A 23,718-nucleotide genomic window follows, 5' to 3' on the forward strand; every position below is an offset into this window, starting at 1 on the left:
CCCACCTCTGGGATACATGCCCATAGACCCAGACCCAGAAAAGTTACTTGAAACGCCACGTATGCGAATATTGGAGAGATTTGCAATACCCATGTTTTGGGCAGATCTTTGCGAGATCTCGGGAGGTTCACTTAAAAGAAGTACTCCTTGACTAAAGCTATTAGCAGACTCGACGGCAGTTTCTTTTCTCACTCCAAGCTTTGCCATTTGGGAAATAGCTAAAATCGATTTAAATTGTTAAACCTGATTCAGATTGGATCAAATTTACATTTCAATTCAAAGTATATGATCAAAAATATGCAAAGTACTCACCATTTCCAAGCTGGGCCATGTAAACATCGACACGTTCATCCTCAGGTATACGAGATACGGCAGAAGAAATCTTACTCTGAACCGAGTCAGTGCGAGGACCAGAATAAGCTGTGTGAGAGATATGCTTTTGAATGGGCAAATCAAATAGCTGGTCAAGGAAGTGCTTGTCATAGGTAGAAAGTATAAGAGTAGATTCACCCGACTTTCCTGCACGACCAGTGCGACCAATTCTATGAATGTATTGTTCACGAGAGGGTGGGGGACCAACTTGAATGACCAATGTGATACCTGGATAGTCTACACCACGAGCAGACACATCAGTGGTAAAGAGAATGGCGGATTGTGCACGGCGGTAACGATCAGCAACTCGTGAGCGCTGTTGCTGAGTAAGTTTGGAGTGAATCTGAAGAACATCCATACCATCAAGATTGTTGAACACATCAGTGGAGAAATTGGTTGTTTTGGTTGTATTGAAAAATACGAGAATCTTGCTGTTTAGGGTAGACTCGCGATGCTTTGTAATAACATCGTGTAGCAAAGCCAAAGTTTGAGAATGTGGACCCACCACATGAGTCTGTTTAATCTTTAAATGAGTGTCATTTTCATTGGAAGGAACAGTGTCAATGAAAACATGATCTGGGCGAAGGGTGGTCGAGGCAATCGATCGGACTTCTTTTGAGATTGTGGCAGAAAACATGTAGGTCTGGCGTTCTTTAGGAAGGTTGAAGTTAATATCCTGAATTTCCTTTGTAAATCCCATATCAAGAAGAATATCCGCTTCGTCATAAACCAGCTAGATTGATAGTTTAGTTGGCAAAGCAATTCAGTGAATTTTTCAATCCGCTAGACATAAGCAATCACTATTTCAAAGTTACCATTTTCAAGCCTTGCAATTGCTTGCGGACAGCAGGCTCGTTGTTCAATAGATCATTTAGACGGCCAGGAGTAGCAACAAGAATGTCACAGTTAAACTGAGTAATTTCACGAATATTTTTTCCTCTGCTCTCACCACCTACAGCAGAAGCAACCCTCCATCTGCGAGGAGAAACAAGGCTCTCAGCCTCTCGTGCAATTTGCAGGGCAAGCTCACGGGTAGGGGAAAGAATCAAAATAGGAACACCAGGAGGGCGAGACTTGAAACGACTAATAACCGATTCCACTGCAGCAATCAAAAAAGCAAGAGTTTTACCAGTTCCTGTTTTTGCACGCACCAGTAAATCGGCATCTGTAGGCAGCAAGGAAAGAACACGTTCCTGCACAGTAGACATATTTTTGTACTTGAAATTATTCTCAAGAGCCGTCATTGTAGAGCTGGATAGATTCAAGCTGCTAAATGGAACATTGGTGTACTGAGAGTCTTCACCCGAATCCGCTGTCTTATCCTTGGTGAATTCCAGATCCTACAATGTTTTTGAAGGTAAAAAGTTTGTAAATTAACGATTAAAAAAAAAGATCAGTTAAAAATATAAACCGAGTTCAAGCGATTCTCAAACATTACAGCAAATTCCATCATATAACGATAAACATAATCAACTTACTTCATTTTGAATATTGACCTCGGCAGTAGAAAAAAAGCGATGTTTGGCCATGATACGAGAAGCTGTCGATACTGGAATGATTGAAGTAGCAGCAAGAGAATGGGATGAAGCAGCATTGAACCCAGTGTTAAATAGTGACGCTGATGAGATAGAAAAACGAGCGACCTTGCATGAGAGTGCAACAGCACTGCTTCTACGAGCAGCAATTGAGTTTCCAACGAGTCTTGTCAAAAACATTGATAAAAAAAGAATTTATCAAGTAAAAAATTCAACTCGTTGCAGCTTGTTATTCACGTAAAAAAAACCATCTCGTAGTGACTGTCTTGATATTTTTTCAACTAGAAATTGACTTGAATAAACATTAACAATTCTTTTAAAGTGTCTGACATGAAAGTATAAAAAATAGTTGTTCAAGCATTATCATGCTTGATGAAAACAGTCCATAATCGAGTTTTGAATTTTTAAATTGAAGTTTGCCAATTGCTACAACAGCAATGCAGGTGTTTCAACTGGCATTCGATCACGTATTGCCTAAATGCAGGCCTTCTACCTCAATGATAGTCACTGTTGTAGGTGTTGGTACTGTTATCACCATTGCTTTTTTTGAGCAAGGTCGTTTTTGGATCACTCGGCCTGTTCGTCATGCAAAACTTCGACATCACTGGGAACTAGTTGTGCCCAATGAGCACGATGCTTCAGCTGGTTTGGATGAAAGTAATTGTTCTGATAGTAGCGATTGCGAATCAGATTCTCAACAATGTGCTATTGCTCTTCCAAACAGCACTATATCCGATATCGATTCATCTACATCAACGTTGGATCGACGCTTCAGCCATAAGATGGCTGCGACTCGTCCTGTTGACTTGCACCAGAAAGAGAATGACGCTAGTACAACAAATTGCTCTACTTTGGTAGCAACATGCGGATATACAAGCAACACTAGCGATTCTCTTACTATTGCTGAAACATCAAGTGATTGCAGTGATAATGACGATCATAACTTGAAACTTGGATCCACCGAATTAGTCATGACACAATCCACTCCATATTCTATTACTGCTATTCTAACCCTGCGTCCAGCTGTGGATTTAATTGTTGCTGGTTGGTCTGTACTTTCTAAATCATACTGTCCTTGGTTTGCTTTGCCAGAACCATCTGTAACTACTGCAACTCAATGGCGACAAAGACTATTCAATTCTTTGGGTGTTGCTGGCAGATTTGTAAATCCATTTATCGAGTGGCAAGATCGCAATACTGCCGATTTATTTGGATATCTCAAATGGCAATTCACTAGAAATAATCGAAATAATGTTCCATCTGATATCAAGGTATGCTCAAGAATATCCTTATTGTTTATCAATTATTCAAGTAAACTCTGATTCTCAATTTCAATGTAAATGCTGCAGGAACTTGACCAAGCAATGCCACTGGCCACTCCAGACTTTGGATTGATGGAAGAGTATACACTGAAACGTACAGAAATGAGGATACAAAGCAATTCAGCCAGTCGTAGAATGTCGGATTTTATCACCCATTCTGACAGTCAATGTTCTGAAGCCAAACCATTGAAAGAGGCTTCGCTGATGAGTATCACTTGGATAGGTACAATTCTTGTTATTTTTAATCAGGTTTAATTTAATCGACTCACGTTACGCTAAATATTGGTTTCAACTAGGACAATCTACTTGTTTTGTTCAAATGGACGGTTATAATATTCTTACAGATCCAATCTTTAGGTATTTTCCTTGACTCTACACTTGTAGATTATATCGTTTTTATATAACGATGGTTACTGTATAATAGTTCTAGAACAATCGGAGAATGGTTTGGACCAAAACGTATTCGTCCAACGCCATGTACACTAGAACAACTACCCAAAATCGATATCGTGCTTGTATCACATAATCACTATGATCATCTTGGTAGGTGGGAAAATGCATACGTCTAGTTCAACCCTTTTGTAACCAGATATGATGGTGCAAGTTTATCCAAATTGCTGCTGATTGTTAACAGCCTGTGATGTTTCTTGTTACAAGATACTACGGTGGTAAAAAAACTTGGAAACTCTGTCAAATGGTACGTTCCTCTTGGCATGTGTACGTGGCTAGCTAGCTATGGCATCACAAATGCAGTTGAGCTTGATTGGTGGCAAGAACACCATCATGACGACTCATTAATCATCACCGGCGCGCCAATTCAACACTGGAGTGGTCGTCACTTTTTAGACGTGAATGCTACGCTATGGTCATCGTTTGTCGTTCAAGGTAAAACATCGTCATTTTTTCATTGTGGAGATACAGGCTATTGTCAGGCATTCAAGGAGATTGGAAAACGACTTGGCCCAATCACATTTGCATCATTGCGTAAGTTGACTAGATGGCTGAACTACTGCTATGTATGGGGTGATATTTTCAATGTTTATAGTATGTACTGATTTTTGATATGATAATGCATGGATGCACACATTGATTCTATATAGCAATTGGATCGTACGAGCCCCGAGAGTATATGAAGCATCAGCACATGAACCCATCAGAGGCTTGCAAGGTTCACAAAGATATTGGGGCTACATTTAGTCTGGGCGTGCACTGGGGCACATTTATGATGTCGGACGAGTATTATTTAGATCCACCAGCTTACTTGGAAAAAGGGCGTATTAAATATGGACTAAAATCCGGTTCAGTCTTCACTACCATGTTGGGTGAAACCATTACCATTGCATTAGACTGTCCCTCTGACAATACAAAAATAAAGAGATAGCATGCTAATGGTATGAATATGTTGTCTACTACACCATCACTACTTTTAAATGTACTGCTGATGCTTGCTCTGATAACCGTGGATAATTGAGCAATGTTGCTAGTAGAAGCCAAACAAAACATTTAAACTTTTGAACCAAGAATTTATTCAAAGTTCTTCACTGGCATCTGAGCTTGGCAAAGCAGAGAATACACGCAAAATGTTGAGACGCATCACAAAATCGTCCTTCTTTTCGGGAGTAGTGTTTCCTCCAGCCAAAATATGCTCCAAACGCTTCATTTCTTTGGTAACGAATTCGGGAGTCTTGAGAATACGTTGCATTACCTTGTAATAGTACATGGCGTATCTGAAGAGTTTGAACATGAAATAAATATCGTTAGCACAAGGAAATCAAATAGCATGCATCATAACTCAACATACTTGGAAGTGGCATCGACAGGAACCATTTCCGACATTTTGGTACGCTCGGCATTGTCAGCAGCCATAAAGACTTTAACAAGAGAGTCAAGAGTTTCCAAACGACCAGCTTCTTCGTTTAAACCACCTCCGGCAACACGGTGGGTACCGCATTTCTGATTCAAGTACTTTACAAAACTGTCCTCGTCTCTACTACCATCATACAACTCTGGGGTTTCAGATCCAGCAGGGAAAAACTGGATTGTAGGATAGCCCTTGACATTGTATGTGTCAGCAACATCCTGTGCTTTGGTAGCATCCAAGTTGGCAATAATGCACTGGTCAACATAATGAACGGCAGCAAGAGTCAGCGAATTGATCTTTCAGTAAAACATTTAATACAGTATCAAAGACGACTAAATACTTGCATTGCTTTCCAAAGTAAAGGTTTGCGCAAGCTTTTCATAAATGGGGGCAAGAGACTATCAAATGACATATGTATCCAACAGTTAAAACTTGATTCTCGATTAATAAATATTGACATGACTTACCTTGCAGTGTCCACACCATGGAGCATAAAACTCGACAAGGACATTTTTCCCCGAATCAAGAACTTGTTCCTTGAAATTGGAAGATGTAAGTACTTTAACAGCAGTGGTAACGACTTTGATGTTGGACTTGAGACCTAGATCAATAAGATATAAAAAGATTAATTGACTCGCATACGTGTCGATACCACAGTGCTCAGTCAATCTACTAACTCACCAGTCTTTGATGTAATGAAATCAGAGATACCAGCAACATCTCGATCGCCAGTATAATCAGTGGGAGTCAGACTCTTTTTTGGAAACCTATCGAATAATAGTTGACATGTTGAGTTACTAGATTATAAATCATGCATACAAGATAGAGTGCATGGAAAGATCTCGTACCATTTTAAAGTAGGAAATCCCTGAATTCCAAACTCATCTCCAAGAGATCGGTGAGCATCAGCATCAACCTTGGCTATAACGACAGATGACTTGTGTTTGACAAAAGAAGTGGCCACCTCTTCATAATGGGGAGCAAGGGACTAGATCCAGTCGATCCAATAGCATAAAGTGATGGATTAAACACATTGTTCAGAGCGTTCAACATCAGTCAATACTATGCATATTATTCATCCGACTAATGATATTCAACCTACCTTGCAATGGCCGCACCAAGGGGCAAAGAACTCGACCAGAACATCTTGGTCACCTCCAACAACCTTGGTCACAACATACGAGTTAGTAACCAACAAATGACTCGACATGACAGCAAAATAGAGTCAAAATGGAGGGTTGTGGATATGCAAGTCTATCAAAGGCAGCCATGAATTGTTGTTGTCAAGAAGGATCGATACCGGTTTGAATTCGATTCTAGCAAGATGGAGTTCAAGCAATATCAGCTACAGCTGCCATCTGAGTAGTAATTGTTACCTCTTTAAAGTTTTTGGGAGTGAGCTCAACTACGTCACTGGCAGCAACCAGGCCTGCAAATACAGCCACTACAATCGTCAGAATCTTGGGCAACATGCTTGCAGTAATGGGTTTACAGCTGAAGATAAAAGCGATGTGAATGCAGAATATTTGTATTTTAATTCGATTTTGGCATGTTTAATATATTCTCATGGCATCAGATTGTATTTTGAAAACATGAATTCCTTGTAAATTGCACGACTGGTTTGAGTTAGCGTAGACTAGATGAACGTTAAAGATTGTGTCAGAATAAAGTCAAGATCTGCAAGTAGTCGTTGCTAGACAAATGAATATTTTATACTTGACCGAAACAAGTAGCAGGTCGTTCAATAAACTGGTCATGCCAACCAGTCAGATTGTCGAATAAACTGGAAACACGAGTGATGGATGATCCTGTCATTCAAATCAACAATCTACCAATATTCGAAAACATCCCAAACAAAGGTCTGCCTTTTTCAAGCTTCAAAAATCTGCTGCTGTTTCCATACCAGTCATTAGGAGAAATTCCAATAAACTTGGTCAAGGAATTCAAAAAACAATCTTGTCCAGTCAACCATTTCATGAAATTGATTATCAGTATTTTGACATTAGCGTTTCATTTTGTGTAAACGCGGCTGCAATTCAACTTTACAAAAAAAAAGTCGAGCCATTGCTGCCAAATATCAACTGAGTAACAATATGGAACCTATTACACTGGACGACACAGAATTGGATGCATTATTGTCAAAGGCAACAGCCGTATTGGAAAGTCGTAAAAGGTTGAGTTTTTAACCGATTGTATTTGTCAACAGTTGTGCATAGACTGTCAGTGCCAACACATGGAATAAAGTCGTACTAATTCATCCTTGATTGATCCCATTCATGTCAATAGAGAAGCCCTGCAGAAAGAATCCGAAGCAAAGCAGTTGCATCATGCATCCATTCCGACCACTCCAGAATTCAAACCAGCAACTGCCAGCTCAATCAGACTAAATGCTGGTATAGACTTGAAAAAACATCAGCCTTATATTGTCGAGGCACCTGGAAGCTCTAAATACGCTGCAGTCAAGGTGAACTCTCAACTCCATACATTGTTTGTAGAAAAATCATATGGATCAAGTACTTTGGGCCATCCATCAAAAAGCAGTACAGTATCTTCATCCGCAGAAAAAATTACTATCCGGCCGATGGATTCTGTAAATCCTCCTGAGCTTGAGCTAAGCGCAAAGGAAAAGAAAAAGGCAGGGCAATTGAGTGACTTTTTTGTAAACCAAAAGCCCTACAATGGATCTTTTAGCAATGCTGACATGATGTGGTTGATTTGAATTCATAGATGGAAAAAACAACTGCAGGACCAGGATGGTTTGACATGGTATCAGCAGAACTAACAGACGAAGTCAAACGAGATCTCCATATTTTGCGATCGCGAGCTGCTCTTGACCCCAAGCGACACTACAAAAGGGATAATTCCAAAGAGTTTCCCAAAGTCTTTCAGGTACAACCTATTTAAGCTGCAGATTGGTTGCATAAATGCGAATCCAACTTTGAGTTGTTTTGTATCTTGGAACTGTAAGCTTATTTCTTATTGTGTACATAGTTTGGCACTATTATTGAAGGTCCAACAGAATTCTATTCAAGCCGTCTGACCAACAAGGAGCGTAAGCAAACAATTGTTGACGAACTGTTATCAGATGCCAAAACCAAAGCGTACATGAAGCGCAGAACCGCCGAAGTCCACGAAAAGAAAAACAACTTTACTAGGTCAAAGGGCAGCAGCCATAAAAAGCAACGCAAGAATTAGTTGAAATATAATGAAGCCATTGTTTGCATCGTGATGAAAGTTGTATTAAGACTTTAATAGAGATGTGGCTTGACCAGTCTAGTTCAGTCCAGTCCAATTCAAAGCTGACATTCGGTCATGCATGCATTTCAAGTGTTTGTAATAAAATCCATTCTAGAAACAACTCAATGTCCTTTTAATCTTATGCTGCTAAGCATGCCATGACAGTAGCAAATGAATTTCTGATGTTCGTCGCATTCATAAACGCTGTGATGCGTAAATTTCCTTACTTGCAACCAAGTAACCCAACACTATAAAGCATCAGTTGAATCGCTATGATGAACGAGCTATTTCAGACTACAAATAATAACCCGAATAGCACATGGGTCAATTCTAGAGGTATGATGCAGAGCATTTTACTCCTATGAATAAAACTGGATAAACTGTCTAGTCAACTTTTTACTTTTGAAGCGAGACTGCTGCTGCTCTGCTCTACAAAGACTGTCCTTGGACTTTATTTTAATGGCACTACTACAGTAGCAATCTCAATACATATGCTTAGTCTGATCCTATTCACTCTCCTTCCACACACTGCAATAGCAACTTTGTCCTGTCGCTGTTGCAAATACTTGCATATTCTGATGTTTGAATACCAAACTTCAATCTTGGACATATGGTCCATATTTCAAAAGGCATCATGATGTATTTATCTTATAGGCTTTGATCATCCTATAGTCTTCTTGTCAGTCTGTACTGTCTTATTTTGGAATGAGCTTACTGAGCTGAATATTCGGTATAGTCAGCTGTCAACTTTGACTTTTGGTGAATCTGGCCATTTTATTTACCATTCTGCCTACAGCTTTCTTAATCCTATATTTGAACCATGTCAAAAACAAGGGAAACTTGCCAATCAAATCAAACTTGCTCATTAGTAGTCTTTGAAACTCGTATATTTGTAAACAATCGCTTGACTAACATCTCATTTCTGTCAATATATAGGCTCATGGATTGCAACGATAGTGGTCATCTTTTTTATGCGGGTTGGTTTGGCAGTAGTACCAGGAATCACAACGGAAGCCTCATGGACACTCACAAATGTTGGATACAATACTGTAGGCTATAACATCATATTTATTATTTAAAGCCGGTATTATCTAATCAACAGAATTGCTTCATAATGCTACAGATCACATTTTTCATGTTTCATTGGATCTCAGGTGTGCCCTACTCTATCAACCAGAATGAATACGATGGACTTACACTGTGGGAACAGATTGACGGCGGTGCACAATTTACTCCAACAAAAAAATACCTGACAGCCGTTCCGATTGTTCTGTAAGCTACTTTGTCTCCATTAATATAGATTCTGTCATTGTAAATTGACAACTAATTCTGCCAATTCATGTCCATGTAGATTTCTACTAAGCACACACTACACGCACTACGATTTTCTCACATTTATGATCAACTTGACATCGCTTGTAATCGTGCTAATAGCCAAACTGCCATCAATGCATCGTGTGCGGCTATTTGGACTCAACGAAACTAAGCGTGAAGACTAAAGGCATATATTTGGTCCCCTGGAAACTATTTTTTAAAATCTTTTTTCTTTTTTGGGGGAGTTGGTGTGTACAGGGAAGTTTGATATTTTATATAAACAAAGCATCATTATTTTATTTGTAATTTTTAAATTTCACTCTTGGTACTGCTTTCAAAACCTGTTTGAGCATAGATGTGGATATAAAAAACAGTATCCTGATACGATGAAATGGATCATAGCACAACAAATTCATTCAACGCTCTTGTTGAATTGGCATGTTTGATACAGAATCTATCCTACAGTTTTAAATGATTTAGCTTGCTTTATTAGTCATTAGTTATGGCTGCGTCACCTAGGCGTTCTTTCAACGCAGCAATATCAGTCTCCAAGTCAGGGTTTTCTGGATCAAGTTTTAATGCGTCCTGGTAGTCGGCTAGTCCGCGTTTGATGTCGCCAACCAGATTTGATCGCGCAGTGCCGCGTCGAACCAAAAGTTTTACCTTTAATCTGCGCCTTTGATTACCAGTTTCTTGATCATAAGCAACTGGATCAACCAGCTGTTCTTTCAAAAGATCCTCTTCCTTGGAAATAAGACCAAGAGCAATTGTACAGTCGGAAATACAATCCGTTGCATTGGAGAGATGTAGAAAACAAGCAGCACGGTTTGCATATAGACTATATCGTATGAATTAAGCAGTCAATGTACAAGAATTATGCCAAAAAAGTCAATGTGTTGGCTCATACAGCAAAATCTATATAATCAAAGAATTTTGATATTACTTTGCGCTGAGTGGATCAAGATCAATTGCAGCGGTAAATGCATTGAGTGCTGATTCAATATTTCCTTGCTTGAAAAACTCGATTCCTTTGTCTTTGAGAAAAGCAGCTATTTGATGAAAAAATTACAAATGGGCATGCGTTTTAAAAACCAATATTCTTAATAAAGCAGACTGTCATCATTGTCTTGTAAACTACTCACAGTTGCTGTCATCTGATTGCTGATTGGACTCGCATGCTTGATTAGTTTTGGATTTCTGCAACGCCTCGGCCAGTTTGATACGAATCCTCCATTTTTCTACGCAATAGTTGTGATATAAAGGGTTAATACGAGTTAAAGTTGGTCCAATCTTGAAGGTGTTTTTATATATACCATCTTCAGTTTCTCGTGCAGTGTTGGTTGGGATATGTCCTCGGGGGGTAAATTTAACTTGAATATCTTGACATGCTCGAGGTGGTGGCTGTACTCGAGCTATAGTTTAATTCATGAGTGAAAACCATCATACTTTTGATCCATTAATGGAACATAGCATACCTTTGAGTTGAGCACGAACTTTTGCTCTGATTGCTTCAACATCAATATCGTCATCGGCTGATTCCCCGTCAATGTCATGGGAATCCAAATCATCACTAGATTGAATATTCACAGCAACATCATCTACACCAAAAATAGCAGAGTCTTCCCGAAAAGCAATTTCGCTCTTGGTTGCAATACTAGCCATCTTCTCACTTTCCTGCTTGGCATGTACAGTAGCTTGAATTTTTAGATCTCGTTGAACAGCAAGAGTTGATTGTGCCCATGAATTGACTTCATTCTCACCAGCCTTTTTTTCTGCTTGTTTCAATGCTTCAACACGTTCTCGTTTAGCCCTCTCCACCTCGATCTGTCTACGAACCATATCTCGCTCCTCTGATCGTTTCAAAGCTATGGCCTCTTCACGTTTCTATGTATACGACAGTATAATCAATCAAATGAAAACATATGAGCAAAACAGTATATATAGATTGTAATTCAACTCAATACGTTTTACCTTGATGGCCAAATGTCTTTCTCGTTCTTCTCCAGCTGCGCGACGATCGCGCAACGCCTTGGGTGATTCGGCTTGAAATTTTATTGTATTCCAAATCCCAGGATGAGTCTAGTCCACGGTATGAAGCGATTCAGTACTTTTCATCTATCCTATACCACTAGTGAGAATTGCATAGATTACCTTGACAAGAGTAAAAACGACCATTCCATTTCCGACACTTGCAATGGATGCCTGAGAGTCGATAGTACTTTCCAAATCAAGTTCAAAAAAAAAGGGAGGAAAGTTGATCTTGATATATACATCGTTGCCTACCATTCATGTCGGTAAAGCGTTAAAAGGGTGCTGAGGATATTGTACGATACGGGCTGAACAACATCGAGTCAAACCGTTTAGATATTGAAAGAATTGGTGTTTCAAAAACTACGCCTTACAGTATACATCAACTTTGGATGCACTTGTTCCGCTTAAAGGAACAGATATAAACAGCTCAGTATCATTCTGGGACACGCTGTAATCCTTGACAACAATAGGCATGGTTCGAATTAGAAACTAATATTCTGAATAAGTTGTAAAGAACTCGAGCCAATCTTAAATCTACGATTATACGGCGGAGTTTCCATGGCAGTGCTACACATTTCATTTAACCGACAGAGCGAGTCTATAAAGTGTAAATTTCAATACTAGATTATTTTATTCAAAACATGACATGTAGTATTATTGATTAAACCTATTGCTGACAGAATTGCATCACACTCGGACATTAGCCAAATCCAGCAATAAGGCTGTAAATGTGAATCACAAAATATATTTTGGCCATGTTTATGCAAACACATCAAACCTAAAACAGCATAGATGATTACACAATACCAAAATAAAGATGTAAAACCAACTTTATAAATCAAGGTAGCAGAGCAAACACTTTTTCAAACGACTCTAAAAGTCGAAGAGTTTCTTTTGCCCGTTGCATCAATGCAGGTTGCAAAAGTTGATCGGGATCAGAAAGAACATTGGGATGCAAAATAATCGGATGGACAGCAGCATTAGGGAATGGGTGTTCAGTGGCAGTTGGCCCCAAATAATTTGAAGTGGAATGGAAATGAGGTAACGCAGATTGCGAAACAGAAGACTGCGGGGTTGCAGGCGAGTATTGCTGAAGGGGTCCTGCTCGAAAACTTGGAACAACACGAATAGGCTTTTGATGCAATCGCATCGAAGACAAATTTGATGGGACTGTCTGGGCATGTGGTATTGAACGAGGTGATGAAGATTGCACAGTAGAGTGAGGCATCATCGAGAATTGATGAGATGCTACTGTACTTTGTTTATCGGATGAAACTGACCTGGATCTAGGTAGGTTTTGTAGTGATGAAAGCGATAATTGCGCAGTCGAATTTTGTGGAGTTTCCTGAATACCATGTTGAGCCGATATAGATGACTGCAATGCAGTCTGTTGTATAGCCGGATTCAATAATTGCTGATGAATCCATGACTGATGTGGTGGTACAGTCTGCGGCGGAGTAGATGTCGAGACCTTGGAAAATAATGTTTGTGATGATAGTGTCAGTGGGGAAGAAATAGATGGCTTACGAGCAGCATGTAACAACCGCGGTGAAGATGAGGAAGGGGCCGACCCAGCTGTACTTGACCGATATCCTTGGATCTGATTATTGTGTGGAATAGGAAGTGCCTGAAGTGAGCGATTTAGCCCTCCGGTATTTGCACTACGATCGCTAGTCGAATCTATAGATTTATCTCGATAATGAGATGCTCTTAAAGATAGTGACTGTAAAGAAGGTGATCCGCTTGATCCGGCATGATAAAAGATATTTGAATGGCCTGTAGAAGAAAGAGAGGCCGCGGACTGTGCAGCAACCAATGTCGGTGACATGGGAAATACAGGCGAAAGTGATTCAGTCGCATCAACATCATTTTTGGCTATCAGTAATTGTAATCCTTTTGTTGTAGCAGAATTACTTTGAGTATCATCAGATTTTTTAGACGAGCCAGGTATGTGTGGATGCATATTGGCTGGCTGCTGAATGGACTCTGTGTGTACAGCATGACTGCGAATCAAATTTGGACTGTCATCAGAAAAAAGTGCTATTGGGCCACTAGTCAGCCCATTTAATGGGAGGAGTTTTGGAATAGGGATATCATCATCATCATGAACAGCTGTTTGTTTAAATGTAGCCAAGGGATCTTTTGAAGCTTTGCCCTTGATAGTTTGTTGTTGATTCTCTGCACCACGGGAAAAAAATTGGTTTTCAGTACCATTATTAGCTTTACGTTGAAGCGTACCTCGAACTGTGTCAAAAATCCAATCGTCACCCGTATCAATATTGTCATCGCTATCCGAATTTATACTAGAGCCATTAAAAGTTAAATGCTGTAATAATTCAATAAAAATACTATTCAAGATAAAAAGACCCACTTGGCTTCAAATGACACTTCGTCTGGATCATTATTTTGGATTTTCCATTGTTTTTGGCGCTGTAACAATTCTCTCAAAGAATCTGTGCCCTTTTTTGCATCTTTGATGAATTTGAAGTTTAAAAGCTGCTCAGAACTAGGCCGATCCTCTGGTTCTTCTCTTAGACAGCCTGCAATAAATTCTTGAATCGAGGTTGAAAAATGGCCCTCAAGCTTTGGAGGTCGTGTACGAGGAATTAAAAAAAGAGCACGACGAGGCTCTTGATCGGCAAATGGTGGATTTCCTGTTGCCATTTCAATAATTGTAATACCTAGTGACCAAATATCAGCCTATTTTGATAAAAGTATATATAATAGTATTAGACGATATAAAATCGAATCTGATAGTAGCGTGACTTTGAAAATACCTTGAAATCGTACTGGGCACGTTTGATGATTTCAGGTGCAATCCAATATGGTGTTCCTACAAATGAGTTTCTACGAGCAGAAGTTGTTGTAATCTGGCCGGCTACGCCAAAGTCGCACAGCTTCACTTGTCCAGAATCAGTAAGGAGGATATTTGCAGCTACATAATGGGCTAGTCAATAACTCGTGTCGAAACAAAATAAAAGCAAACATCTCAATGCTGATATACCCTTAATATCACGATGAATAATCCCAACAGATTTATGTAGATACACAAGCGCTAAAAGCACTTCACGAGCCACAATTGCTATATAACGCTCATCAATGGGGCCAGATTTAAGCTATTCATAAAAGAATAGATTAAGAAAAATGTATGGATGACGATTAGCAATGCAGCTGTGTTGGACAAGAACTATTTAGAATAAAGTGAATACAGTCATGGTTTTCCAAAATCAGCATAAAGCTACTTACAAGTTCACGAATTGAACCACCACCAGCATAATCCATGATGATCCATAACTTGCTTCCATTCAAAATAGAGCCATGATATCGAGTGATGGATGATGAATCGCATGTAGAAAGCAACGCAATTTCTTTCCGCACATCAGATATTTCATCCTCATCGGTATCGAGGTCTAGAACCTTGATTGCAACCACTTGTCCATTTGATTTTTTGATTCTAATAGTGTTTAAACCCATGTTTTAATAAGTCAGTATTATAAAAGATTGCAAGCCAGACATCAACAGACAGGATATGACAATGTGGATATCAGATTTGGACATGATTAAAAACAGGATGAAATGGGTTTACCCCTTGTACACATTTCCAAACGAGCCTTTTCCTACAGACAATTCATGTCAGCACAAAATCAGACATTATAGACAGACATGGTTCAGATGAAGTGAGAGAAACAACAAGACTAGACATGTGGTGTAAATACCTATTTTGTCATGTAAAACATAGGTTCCATCTACAGATACAGTGTAATCTTTTTCAGACCGAAAAGCAGCGTTGTGGCCAATCTCAGATGTCATGTCGAGTCAAGCGCAATATTTAGACTCGGCCACAAATGAGGAGTTGAATGCCGATTGGTCTCTATATATACAGTGTAGACTCTAAAATAAGGACTGGCTTGAGTTAGATTTGAATTGGTTTGCCAGCAGTCACTTTACGAGTCTAACAACTAATCTGACAGCAAGCCATGACGGAGGTTAAAGCCCTCGATATCTACACAAAGGGCACTCGTGCATGGTTTCCTGATGAGGATTTAGGATGGGTTATGGGCAGCATGACAACCAAAACCTTGGATGCCACATCTGGGAAACTGGCCATGTCGTTCTTTATTGAACATCGTAAAAAGGTCAGCCATTGTCGATGGTCTTGAATTCATTGTTCATATCACAAGAGTGTTGTTTTTGGTGTCGTTTGCTTCTCGTCATTTCAGTCTATTCTAGTTCAGTCCAGTCCAGTTCATTTGTCTTGAATTCCAACTTTATTCATGACGATCACCAACTGTCATTGCCACTTGCTATCCTTCAAGTTTAATCATGCATTCAGCACCACTGATTGTCTGTGTTCTGCTGTATCCCACGATTTGTAATAATCGCTTCCAATTGACTATTCTCAAGTCTTTACTATCCCTGTGATGGTGGCGGCATATACGCCCCTTTGGGCTTGAAAAGGACGGCAGTGTTGTTGGCTTCAAACTTGCAATCCATGCATTGGTAACCCTACCATTTTGCACTGCTTATCTAGTTGGTGTCCCAGAACCTGTCGTTGGAAACCTGATGTTATCCCTGATGAACTTCCTTCAACCCTGGACTAAGCTTATTTCGACAGCACTGTTTGGGCTTGTTATTGATCATTTGGTTTTGATTTTATACAAGCTACGAGTTGAACCTCGCAATTTAATTTCGAATGCATTTTAAAACATAATATTTACTGATCTGTCTATATATTAATCTTATTCCTTGATTAACTAGGAGGTTACTTTTGAGTCGACTCTGCAGAAACTCGAGACAAACAAATTTCAGGACCTTCCTCCTTTGATCAACCCTCCTAAACTGGTAAGACTGGTTTTTATCAAATTTATATACAACGATCAGATATTTTGACTCATATCCTTGGACACAACTTGTTCTAATCGTTTGACAAAATATGCCATTCAATCCAATATTATAGGCTGGATGCGATGACTTGACTAATTTGTCATATTTGCACGAGTAAGTTGACTATTTTGTTTCGACTCTTTCAAAATTCCTTAATCTAGTCAAGGGTTTACTCATTGTGTCTTGTATTACCATGACTGCTGTAGGCCTGGAGTTCTTTACAATATTCAGTTGAGATATGCACAAGAACAGATTTACACTTACTCTGGTATTGTGCTGATTGCTATGAATCCTTTCAAGCGTCTCAACATTTATACTGCCGAGATTATGAGGTAAAGTTTATTTCGTACAACTCTGATGAATGTTCGACTAATTTTGGTGAAACATTGCTTGAAAATAGAGAATATTCCGGAAAGCAGCGTGACGAGCTGGAACCTCATTTGGTAAGTAGTTGATCAGGATTTTGTGGACATACTGCTGATATATGCAAATACTGCCACTAAGATGCAACCCATCTATCTTGAATTAATATACATTTTTCAAAACATAGTTTGCAGTCGCAGAACAAGCTTATCGTAACATGATTAAAGAAAAGAAAAATCAATCAATTATCATTTCTGGAGAGTCTGGTGCTGGTAAAACACAAAGTGCCAAGTATATCATGCGTTACTTTGCAATTGTTGATGAATTGGGCGTGTCCCGTGCGGGAAGCGCTGCTGAAGTTGCTGGAAACTCTAATTTGGCTGGAAACACCACTGAAATCGAAGAAGCAGTGCTTTCCACTAATCCCATCATGGAAGTAAGTAGCACGCTTTTTGAGATACTACAAGTATTGGCAACTCGAGTGCTGACTTGCTTGATACGATACAACTGTTATGGCGATTGTTTTCTAGGCTTTTGGTAACTCCAAAACATCGCGTAACGACAACTCGTCTCGTTTTGGAAAGTACATTGAAATCATGTTTGAAAACAAAACAGATGGGCCTGGTGTACGCATCACTGGTGCAAAAATCCGAACTTACCTATTAGAGCGTTCTCGTTTGGTTTTCCAACCTCAAACTGAGCGTAACTATCACATCTTTTATCAGCTTTGTGCTGCTGCACCTGCTGCTGAACGAAAGGAACTTGGACTTGGAAGTTGGGAGGCATTCTTTTATCTCAACCAAGGAGGTACGGGTGTGGTAAATGGCATGGATGATGTGGCCGAGTTTAGTATCACCCAAAAGGCATTGTCCACCATTGGCATATCTGTCTCTGTGCAGTGGGATGTCTTCAAGATTTGCGCTGCTTTGCTTCACATTGGTAACATCAAAATCATATCATCCCGTGATGAAGCACAGATTGCCGATGATGATCCTGCCCTCCATACTGCTGCGCGGCTTTTGGGAGTTGATCCTGCCACGTTTAAAAAATGGATTATCAAGAAGCAGATTGTGACTCGCTCTGAAAAGATTATTACTAGTTTGAATGTTGTCCAAGCCACTACTGGTCGTGACTCTATTGCCAAATTCATCTACAGTATGCTGTTTGACTGGATTGTCAGGATTGTCAATTTGAATCTAACCCGAGAGGTTGCTACCAAGGATGGCCGTTTTATTGGTGTGCTAGATATTTATGGATTCGAGCACTTTAAAAGAAATTCCTTTGAACAGTTTTGTATTGTAAGTCGGTCAACATGTGTGTTTTAAACAGGCCGTATGCTGACTATTGATTTATTTGGGTTTGAATTTTATTTTAGAACTATGCCAACGAAAAGTTGCAGCAAGAGTTTAATGCGCATGTGTTTAAACTTGAACAGGAAGAGTATGTTGCCGAGAAAATCACATGGTCTTTTATTGAGTTCAATGACAATCAGCCTTGCATTGACATGATTGAAAACAAGCTTGGTATTTTGGATTTGCTTGACGAAGAGTCGCGTCTTCCATCTGGTGCAGATAGTTCATTAATCACTAAGCTATATCAGCGTTTTGGCACAGCACAAAGCAAGTTCTTTGAAAAGCCCCGTTTTGGACAGCAGGCATTTACCATCAAGCATTATGCCTGTGATGTAACTTACGAGATTGAAGGTTTTATTGACAAAAACAAGGATACAGTGGCTGACGAACAATTGAGCATGCTTAATGAAAGTTCTTTTGAATTTTTACGCGAGGTCACCAAAATTGAGGAAGTACCTGAGCCAGAACAGAAACAGTCTGCAGCTCCTGGTCGTCGCGCTGCTACATCCAAAAAAGCTACTTTGGGATCTATTTTCAAAGGGTCTTTGGTACAACTTATGGACACTATTCGTCAGACAGAGGTGCATTATATTCGCTGTATCAAGCCTAATCAAGCCAAGGTTGCATTTGAATTTGAGGCACCTATGGTTCTTTCTCAGCTTCGTGCGTGCGGTGTTCTTGAGACTATTCGCATCTCATGTGCAGGATATCCAAACAGGCAGACATTCCAAGAGTTTTCACAGCGTTTCTATTTTCTTGTTCGCTCTGTTGATTGGGTTGCTGATCCTAAGCAACTAACAGAAACCATTGTCAAGGGATTGATCTCTGATGAAGACAAATATCAGATTGGTTTATCCAAAATATTTTTCCGTGCAGGTCAAATTGCTTATATCGAGAAATTGCGTTCAGACCGATTTCGCGAATGTGTCATTATCATACAAAAAAACATGCGCCGTTTGTTGTATCAAAATCAGTACCGCCGTCAACGCAATGCGGCGATTACTATCCAGACCGCGGTTCGTGGTCACCAGGCTCGTGTGTATACTCGCAAAATGCGTCAAACTGCTGCTGTCATCATTATCCAAAAGTATACTCGTCGCTTCATTGCTCGTCGCAAATACAAAAAGATTCGTCGCTCTGTAATCAAGATTCAAAATGCATACAAAGCATATAAAGCTCGTGGAAAGCTTACTGGACTTCGTAAGCAGCATGCAGCTACACAAATTCAAAAAGTGTGGCGTGGGTATGTTGCTCGTCGCCAGTTTAAACAATATCTGAAGCGTATTGTGTTGTTGCAGTCTTGCATCCGTCGCAAGCGTGCCATTCGTGAGTTTAAGCAGCTCAAGGTGGAAGCTCGCTCTGTTGGAAAGCTCAAGGAGGTAAACTACAAGCTCGAAAGCAAGGTTGTGGAGTTGTCGCAAAACTTTGCAGCCAAGAATCGGGAGAACAATGAGCTATTGGATCGTGTCTCTACTCTTGAATCACAGCTGAGTGGATGGAAGGAACGATATAGTAAAATTGAAAGTGAAAGTCGTGCCAAGAGCAGTAATGTTGTTGAGGAGAATGCTGAGCTGAAAAAGGAAATTGCTACTCTTATTGAAGCCAGAGATACTTCTAGTCGTGAATCTGACCGTATGGCTGCTTTAGTTCGTAAGCGTGACCATGAACTTCAGCAAGTGCGTGATGAGAATGCGAATGTGCAAGAGGAAGTCAAGAAACTTAAGGAGCAAATCAAAAACACTCCCAAGACTGTGGATGACTCGGCCAATGTGGCTAACCTGAAAAAAGAAGTTGCGTCTTTGCGTGAGCAAATGGGACGTCTTTTGGCAGGAAAATATCGCACAGATCGCATTACCGAGCAACTATTGAATGCTGATTATGCTGCTGCCAACCCGTACCCCAGCCCACCGGCTCCAGTTTCCAACTTGACTGCTCCAGTAACCTCTGCAGCACGTGCCTCGATGGCCTTTTTCGAGTCCGCAGCAGCCACTGTTGCAGAAACTCTTGGTCGTGGAAGCAGTACTGGTAACATGGATCGTATGTCTGTTCGACAAAGTGTTGTCCAGGAGGAAGACGAACCGGAGCAAAAAGATCGTCCTATTCGCATGCTTGAAGCAGCGGATCTGGAAGATGAAGTGATCGATTCGTTGATTACCAACCTGCGTATTCCTTTACCAAGCACTCAAACCGTAGCTACCAAAAAGGAGATTTTCTTCCCTGCTCACTTGATTGGCTATCTCATGTCTGAACTGCTCGAGTACAATATTGTTCCTCGCATGCGTGTTCTCATGGGTAATGTCATTAAAGCAATACATTCCTTGACCATGAGATTTGAGGATGACTATGTGTCTGCCTTTTGGCTTTCCAACACATACGAGTTGACCTGTGTTGTCAAGTCTGCGCGTGAGCGATTGCCACGCAAGTCGCTGCAGGCACCAGAAGATGGAGAATCAGCGGATGTGATTTTGATTTCTATCCGCAACGATCTTGACCATGTTATGCTTGAAGTATATCACGGATGGATCAAGGAACTCAAGAAGCGTTTAGCCAACATGATTGTTCCTGCAGTGATTGAGAATCAGTCACTTCCTGGATACATTTGTAAACAAAGTGGTGGATTGTGGGGTAAATGGGCCAAGACATCGACCACTTCACAGTTTACCATTGACCAGCTGCTCAACTTCCTCAGTAAGCTTAGCAAAACTATGCGATGCTACTATATGGAAGAGTCTATGAGCCGGCAGATTATGACGGAGCTCTTGCGTGTTGTTGGCGTTTCAGCATTTAATCATTTGCTTATGCGCAAAAACTTTTGTACATGGAAGCGAGGTGTGCAAATCCAGTACAACGTATCTCGCTTAGAAGAGTGGTGCACAGGACACGGTATTCCAGAAGCTACTTTACATCTTCAGCAACTCCTTCAAGCAGCCAAGCTTCTCACTCTCAACAAAACATCACCACAAGATATTGACACAATATTTGATGTTTGTTTCCTTCTCAACAACTCCCAGATTAAAAAATTACTGTCGCTGTATTATGCAGCCGACTTTGATTCCCCACTCTCGCCAGATCTGATGAAAATGGTGACCAATCGGGCAGCAGTCAATGAGAAGAGCGATGTGCTACTGCTGGATATGGAACAAGGACCGGAGTTCAATAAGCCAAATCCAAGAACAATCAAACAGGTTGAAAAGTTTATTCCAGCTTGGATCAACTTGCCATATATTCAAGCAGTACTTTCAGCATCTTTGTCCACCACAACATAAACACAAATATGAAGTCAATTGTTTTTGTAATTATTTTTAGTGATTGGGATTAAGTGAATCTGAACTATTTATCAACTTGTGGGATAGTTATCGATTGCAGTGCAGTTGAATGGATAAACCATTGCCATCAGCATTTGGGGTTCGTCAACGACGACCCATAAGTTTACGTACATTCAAACATCGACCATCTCTTTCAGTAACCCATAAATCTATACACCAGATAGATCAATCATCTGCTATCGAGCCATCAAAACCCTGTGAGACACCTGTTCCATCCATAAAGAAAGTATTGAATCACAAAAGGAAAACTGCATTACAAGACAAGACCAACTTGCTACCAACTGCTGTTCCTACTAAGCAAATACCCAAAAGTACTCGTGCATCTGCTCAACAAACCGATACTAAGCTTAAACACTTATCCATTGCAACCCCACTCGTTGCTAACGCTCAACCTGTGGTGGATGACAATCAGATCTCATCTCCGCGGAACACAGCATGTCTCCCCATTTCACAAATGATCGTAAATCCTTTATTTCACGAAATAACACTCGATAACTCGGTAAGCCAGCATGTGGATCTACTGACCGAGTCTGGTATTCCGGCTCAAAATACCGCGATACCCAATTCCATCCATCGTGCACTCGTTGCCGAATCCATATCGTCAGACATGGATATATCTATATCAGATATTTCACAAGGTCTACACAAACCTCCATCTACTCTGACACCATCCGATATTTCCACTCCAGTCCAGGCACCGATTCATGCTACCAAACATGAATCACCCCTTACACTCATATTTGAAGCCGTGCGAGTGTTGGATGAGGAAAGACAAAGATCCAAAGATCAAACTCATAGTGTACCTTTTGTGTCAACCTCGTCTCAACAGCAGACAACCCCAACAGTATGCACAACACCACTTCAATCCAATGTACTCACTGTAGATCAGTTTCTATCAGTTGAACCTATTGCTTTGGACAATCAAGAAAGAGATGAATTGGTGCAAGGAATAGGTGAGATGACACATATAGGGTAAATCAAATCACTTGGTAAACACAACTCGAACAACCATTTGGAACTATTGCATGCAACAATGACAAGCACTTTGATCTAAAACTCCAACTATCAGAGTAAACTGTATTCTTTAAAACAATGCTAGATCCGCTGTATACTACATGCAATACAAAGTAACGCGAAAGTATTACAATCGTATTCACATAAAAAAGCTTGTATATATCTTGCAGTGGTTGCTTTGGAATAAAAATGATTGGATATTTGATATTTTCTACTAGGAACTGGTTCGGATAGACATTATCAATTTCTTGCGTCTGGAATTGTTCGACAATCATTTATTATTATGCTGAATTGCTAGCAGAATATGAAAAATGAGTGAATGTTTAGCTTTGTCAATGAGTCCAGAGGCACAATATTCAGTAGATTTGGTGAGTTATCAGACTGGTTGTCTACACTTTTGTGTTTGACTATGTGAATACAATTGTAAATCTATTCATGGGATAATCACGTGCCATACTGATGATGTTGGATTTTTCTCAATATTGTCTTTCCAATCAAGTTGATAGCATATCAAGTGAGTTGCCAAACACAATATGTCTAGTGCTTAACTCAACCCTCTTGTAAATCTGTTCTGCAATTCTGGTTGCTTTATTGGATTGGCATTGCTAGTCAAATCACCATTATAGTCCAATACATGATCAATCTAACCCTAATTACCTGCTCTTCAAATCCATTTGATGATGCAATGCAGTTGATCACATATGGCAATCAAATCTGTCTTGCGAGATAGACTCCGTAGAATTCTCACTTCAGAATTAGAAGTGCAACGACAAGCACTTCGCCTAATCATCAAAGATGAACGCAACACATTACCTGTCCGTGTAAGAGCCCAGCTTGAACTTCAAAAAATGCCAAGCTACTCTCAGCCAAGTGCTATTAAAAATCGGTGCATCATTGGTGGAAAGTCAAGAGTTGAGTTGCCATAAACTCATGTTTTTATTGATCAAATCATTTGGGCTTGGCTAACCACTTTATACTCGTCTCGGTAATCTACTGCATTAGGGATATATCTCCGAGTTTCGTATGAGTCAAATTGAGTTTAGACAGCATGCACTGTGTGGAGAGCTGCCTGGAGTCAAAAAGGCTATATGGTGATCTGTATTTTGG

General features: G+C 40.0%; 10 protein-coding genes across 10 annotated transcripts; 6 read left to right on the forward strand and 4 right to left on the reverse strand.

Moving 5' to 3' along the window:
- Positions 1–436: 436 nt before the first annotated feature.
- BATDEDRAFT_2048 (uncharacterized protein) lies at positions 437–1,670 on the reverse strand (the record flags this gene model as incomplete). Its single annotated transcript, XM_006681511.1, has 2 exons — positions 437–1,105; positions 1,188–1,670. Coding segments are annotated over 2 exons (1,152 nt in total), but the record flags the coding sequence as incomplete, so codon positions are not given.
- Positions 1,671–3,521: 1,851 nt separating this feature from the next.
- Positions 3,522–4,610, forward strand: BATDEDRAFT_13909 (uncharacterized protein; the record flags this gene model as incomplete). Its single annotated transcript, XM_006681544.1, has 4 exons — positions 3,522–3,586; positions 3,654–3,772; positions 3,887–4,213; positions 4,330–4,610. Coding segments are annotated over 4 exons (792 nt in total), but the record flags the coding sequence as incomplete, so codon positions are not given.
- Positions 4,611–4,757: 147 nt separating this feature from the next.
- BATDEDRAFT_91424 (uncharacterized protein) lies at positions 4,758–6,564 on the reverse strand (the record flags this gene model as incomplete). Its single annotated transcript, XM_006681772.1, has 8 exons — positions 4,758–4,956; positions 5,031–5,344; positions 5,435–5,488; positions 5,558–5,691; positions 5,772–5,857; positions 5,939–6,078; positions 6,193–6,255; positions 6,467–6,564. The coding sequence occupies 8 exons, from the start codon at positions 6,560–6,562 to the stop codon at positions 4,758–4,760; spliced, it is 1,086 nt and encodes a 361-aa protein (XP_006681835.1).
- Positions 6,565–7,817: 1,253 nt separating this feature from the next.
- On the forward strand, positions 7,818–8,285 carry BATDEDRAFT_13703 (uncharacterized protein; the record flags this gene model as incomplete). The annotated part of the gene is made up of 2 exons (XM_006681522.1): positions 7,818–7,979; positions 8,082–8,285. The coding sequence occupies 2 exons, from the start codon at positions 7,818–7,820 to the stop codon at positions 8,283–8,285; spliced, it is 366 nt and encodes a 121-aa protein (XP_006681585.1).
- A 314-nt stretch (positions 8,286–8,599) lies between these two features.
- On the forward strand, positions 8,600–9,826 carry BATDEDRAFT_27467 (uncharacterized protein; the record flags this gene model as incomplete). The annotated part of the gene is made up of 4 exons (XM_006681618.1): positions 8,600–8,663; positions 9,264–9,376; positions 9,451–9,599; positions 9,679–9,826. The coding sequence occupies 4 exons, from the start codon at positions 8,600–8,602 to the stop codon at positions 9,824–9,826; spliced, it is 474 nt and encodes a 157-aa protein (XP_006681681.1).
- A 304-nt stretch (positions 9,827–10,130) lies between these two features.
- On the reverse strand, positions 10,131–12,146 carry BATDEDRAFT_27468 (uncharacterized protein; the record flags this gene model as incomplete). Its single annotated transcript, XM_006681619.1, has 7 exons — positions 10,131–10,479; positions 10,585–10,690; positions 10,784–11,053; positions 11,117–11,525; positions 11,613–11,720; positions 11,793–11,920; positions 12,044–12,146. 7 exons carry the CDS (start codon positions 12,144–12,146, stop codon positions 10,131–10,133), a joined length of 1,473 nt encoding a protein of 490 aa, XP_006681682.1.
- A 1,878-nt stretch (positions 12,147–14,024) lies between these two features.
- Positions 14,025–15,474, reverse strand: BATDEDRAFT_20684 (uncharacterized protein; the record flags this gene model as incomplete). The annotated part of the gene is made up of 5 exons (XM_006681566.1): positions 15,389–15,474; positions 14,919–15,289; positions 14,677–14,788; positions 14,450–14,607; positions 14,025–14,372 (listed from the first exon to the last, which is right to left on the reverse strand). Exons 2-5 carry the CDS (start codon positions 15,144–15,146, stop codon positions 14,025–14,027), a joined length of 846 nt encoding a protein of 281 aa, XP_006681629.1. The 5' UTR covers positions 15,147–15,289; positions 15,389–15,474.
- A 175-nt stretch (positions 15,475–15,649) lies between these two features.
- On the forward strand, positions 15,650–21,537 carry BATDEDRAFT_13697 (uncharacterized protein; the record flags this gene model as incomplete). Its single annotated transcript, XM_006681520.1, has 8 exons — positions 15,650–15,808; positions 16,434–16,514; positions 16,630–16,670; positions 16,763–16,888; positions 16,957–16,999; positions 17,107–17,355; positions 17,450–18,217; positions 18,295–21,537. 8 exons carry the CDS (start codon positions 15,650–15,652, stop codon positions 21,535–21,537), a joined length of 4,710 nt encoding a protein of 1,569 aa, XP_006681583.1.
- A 485-nt stretch (positions 21,538–22,022) lies between these two features.
- Positions 22,023–22,756, forward strand: BATDEDRAFT_37392 (uncharacterized protein). Its single transcript, XM_006681683.1, has one exon. The coding sequence runs from the start codon at positions 22,052–22,054 to the stop codon at positions 22,571–22,573; it is 522 nt and encodes a 173-aa protein (XP_006681746.1). The 5' UTR covers positions 22,023–22,051; the 3' UTR covers positions 22,574–22,756.
- Positions 22,757–23,312: 556 nt separating this feature from the next.
- BATDEDRAFT_13912 (mitochondrial 37S ribosomal protein MRP2) lies at positions 23,313–23,706 on the forward strand (the record flags this gene model as incomplete). The annotated part of the gene is made up of 2 exons (XM_006681545.1): positions 23,313–23,522; positions 23,614–23,706. The coding sequence occupies 2 exons, from the start codon at positions 23,313–23,315 to the stop codon at positions 23,704–23,706; spliced, it is 303 nt and encodes a 100-aa protein (XP_006681608.1).
- Between the last annotated feature and the right edge of the window lie 12 nt (positions 23,707–23,718).

Source organism: Batrachochytrium dendrobatidis, assembly GCF_000203795.2.
Source record: "Batrachochytrium dendrobatidis JAM81 unplaced genomic scaffold BATDEscaffold_13, whole genome shotgun sequence".
Taxonomy (NCBI): Eukaryota; Fungi; Chytridiomycota; class Chytridiomycetes; order Rhizophydiales; genus Batrachochytrium; species Batrachochytrium dendrobatidis.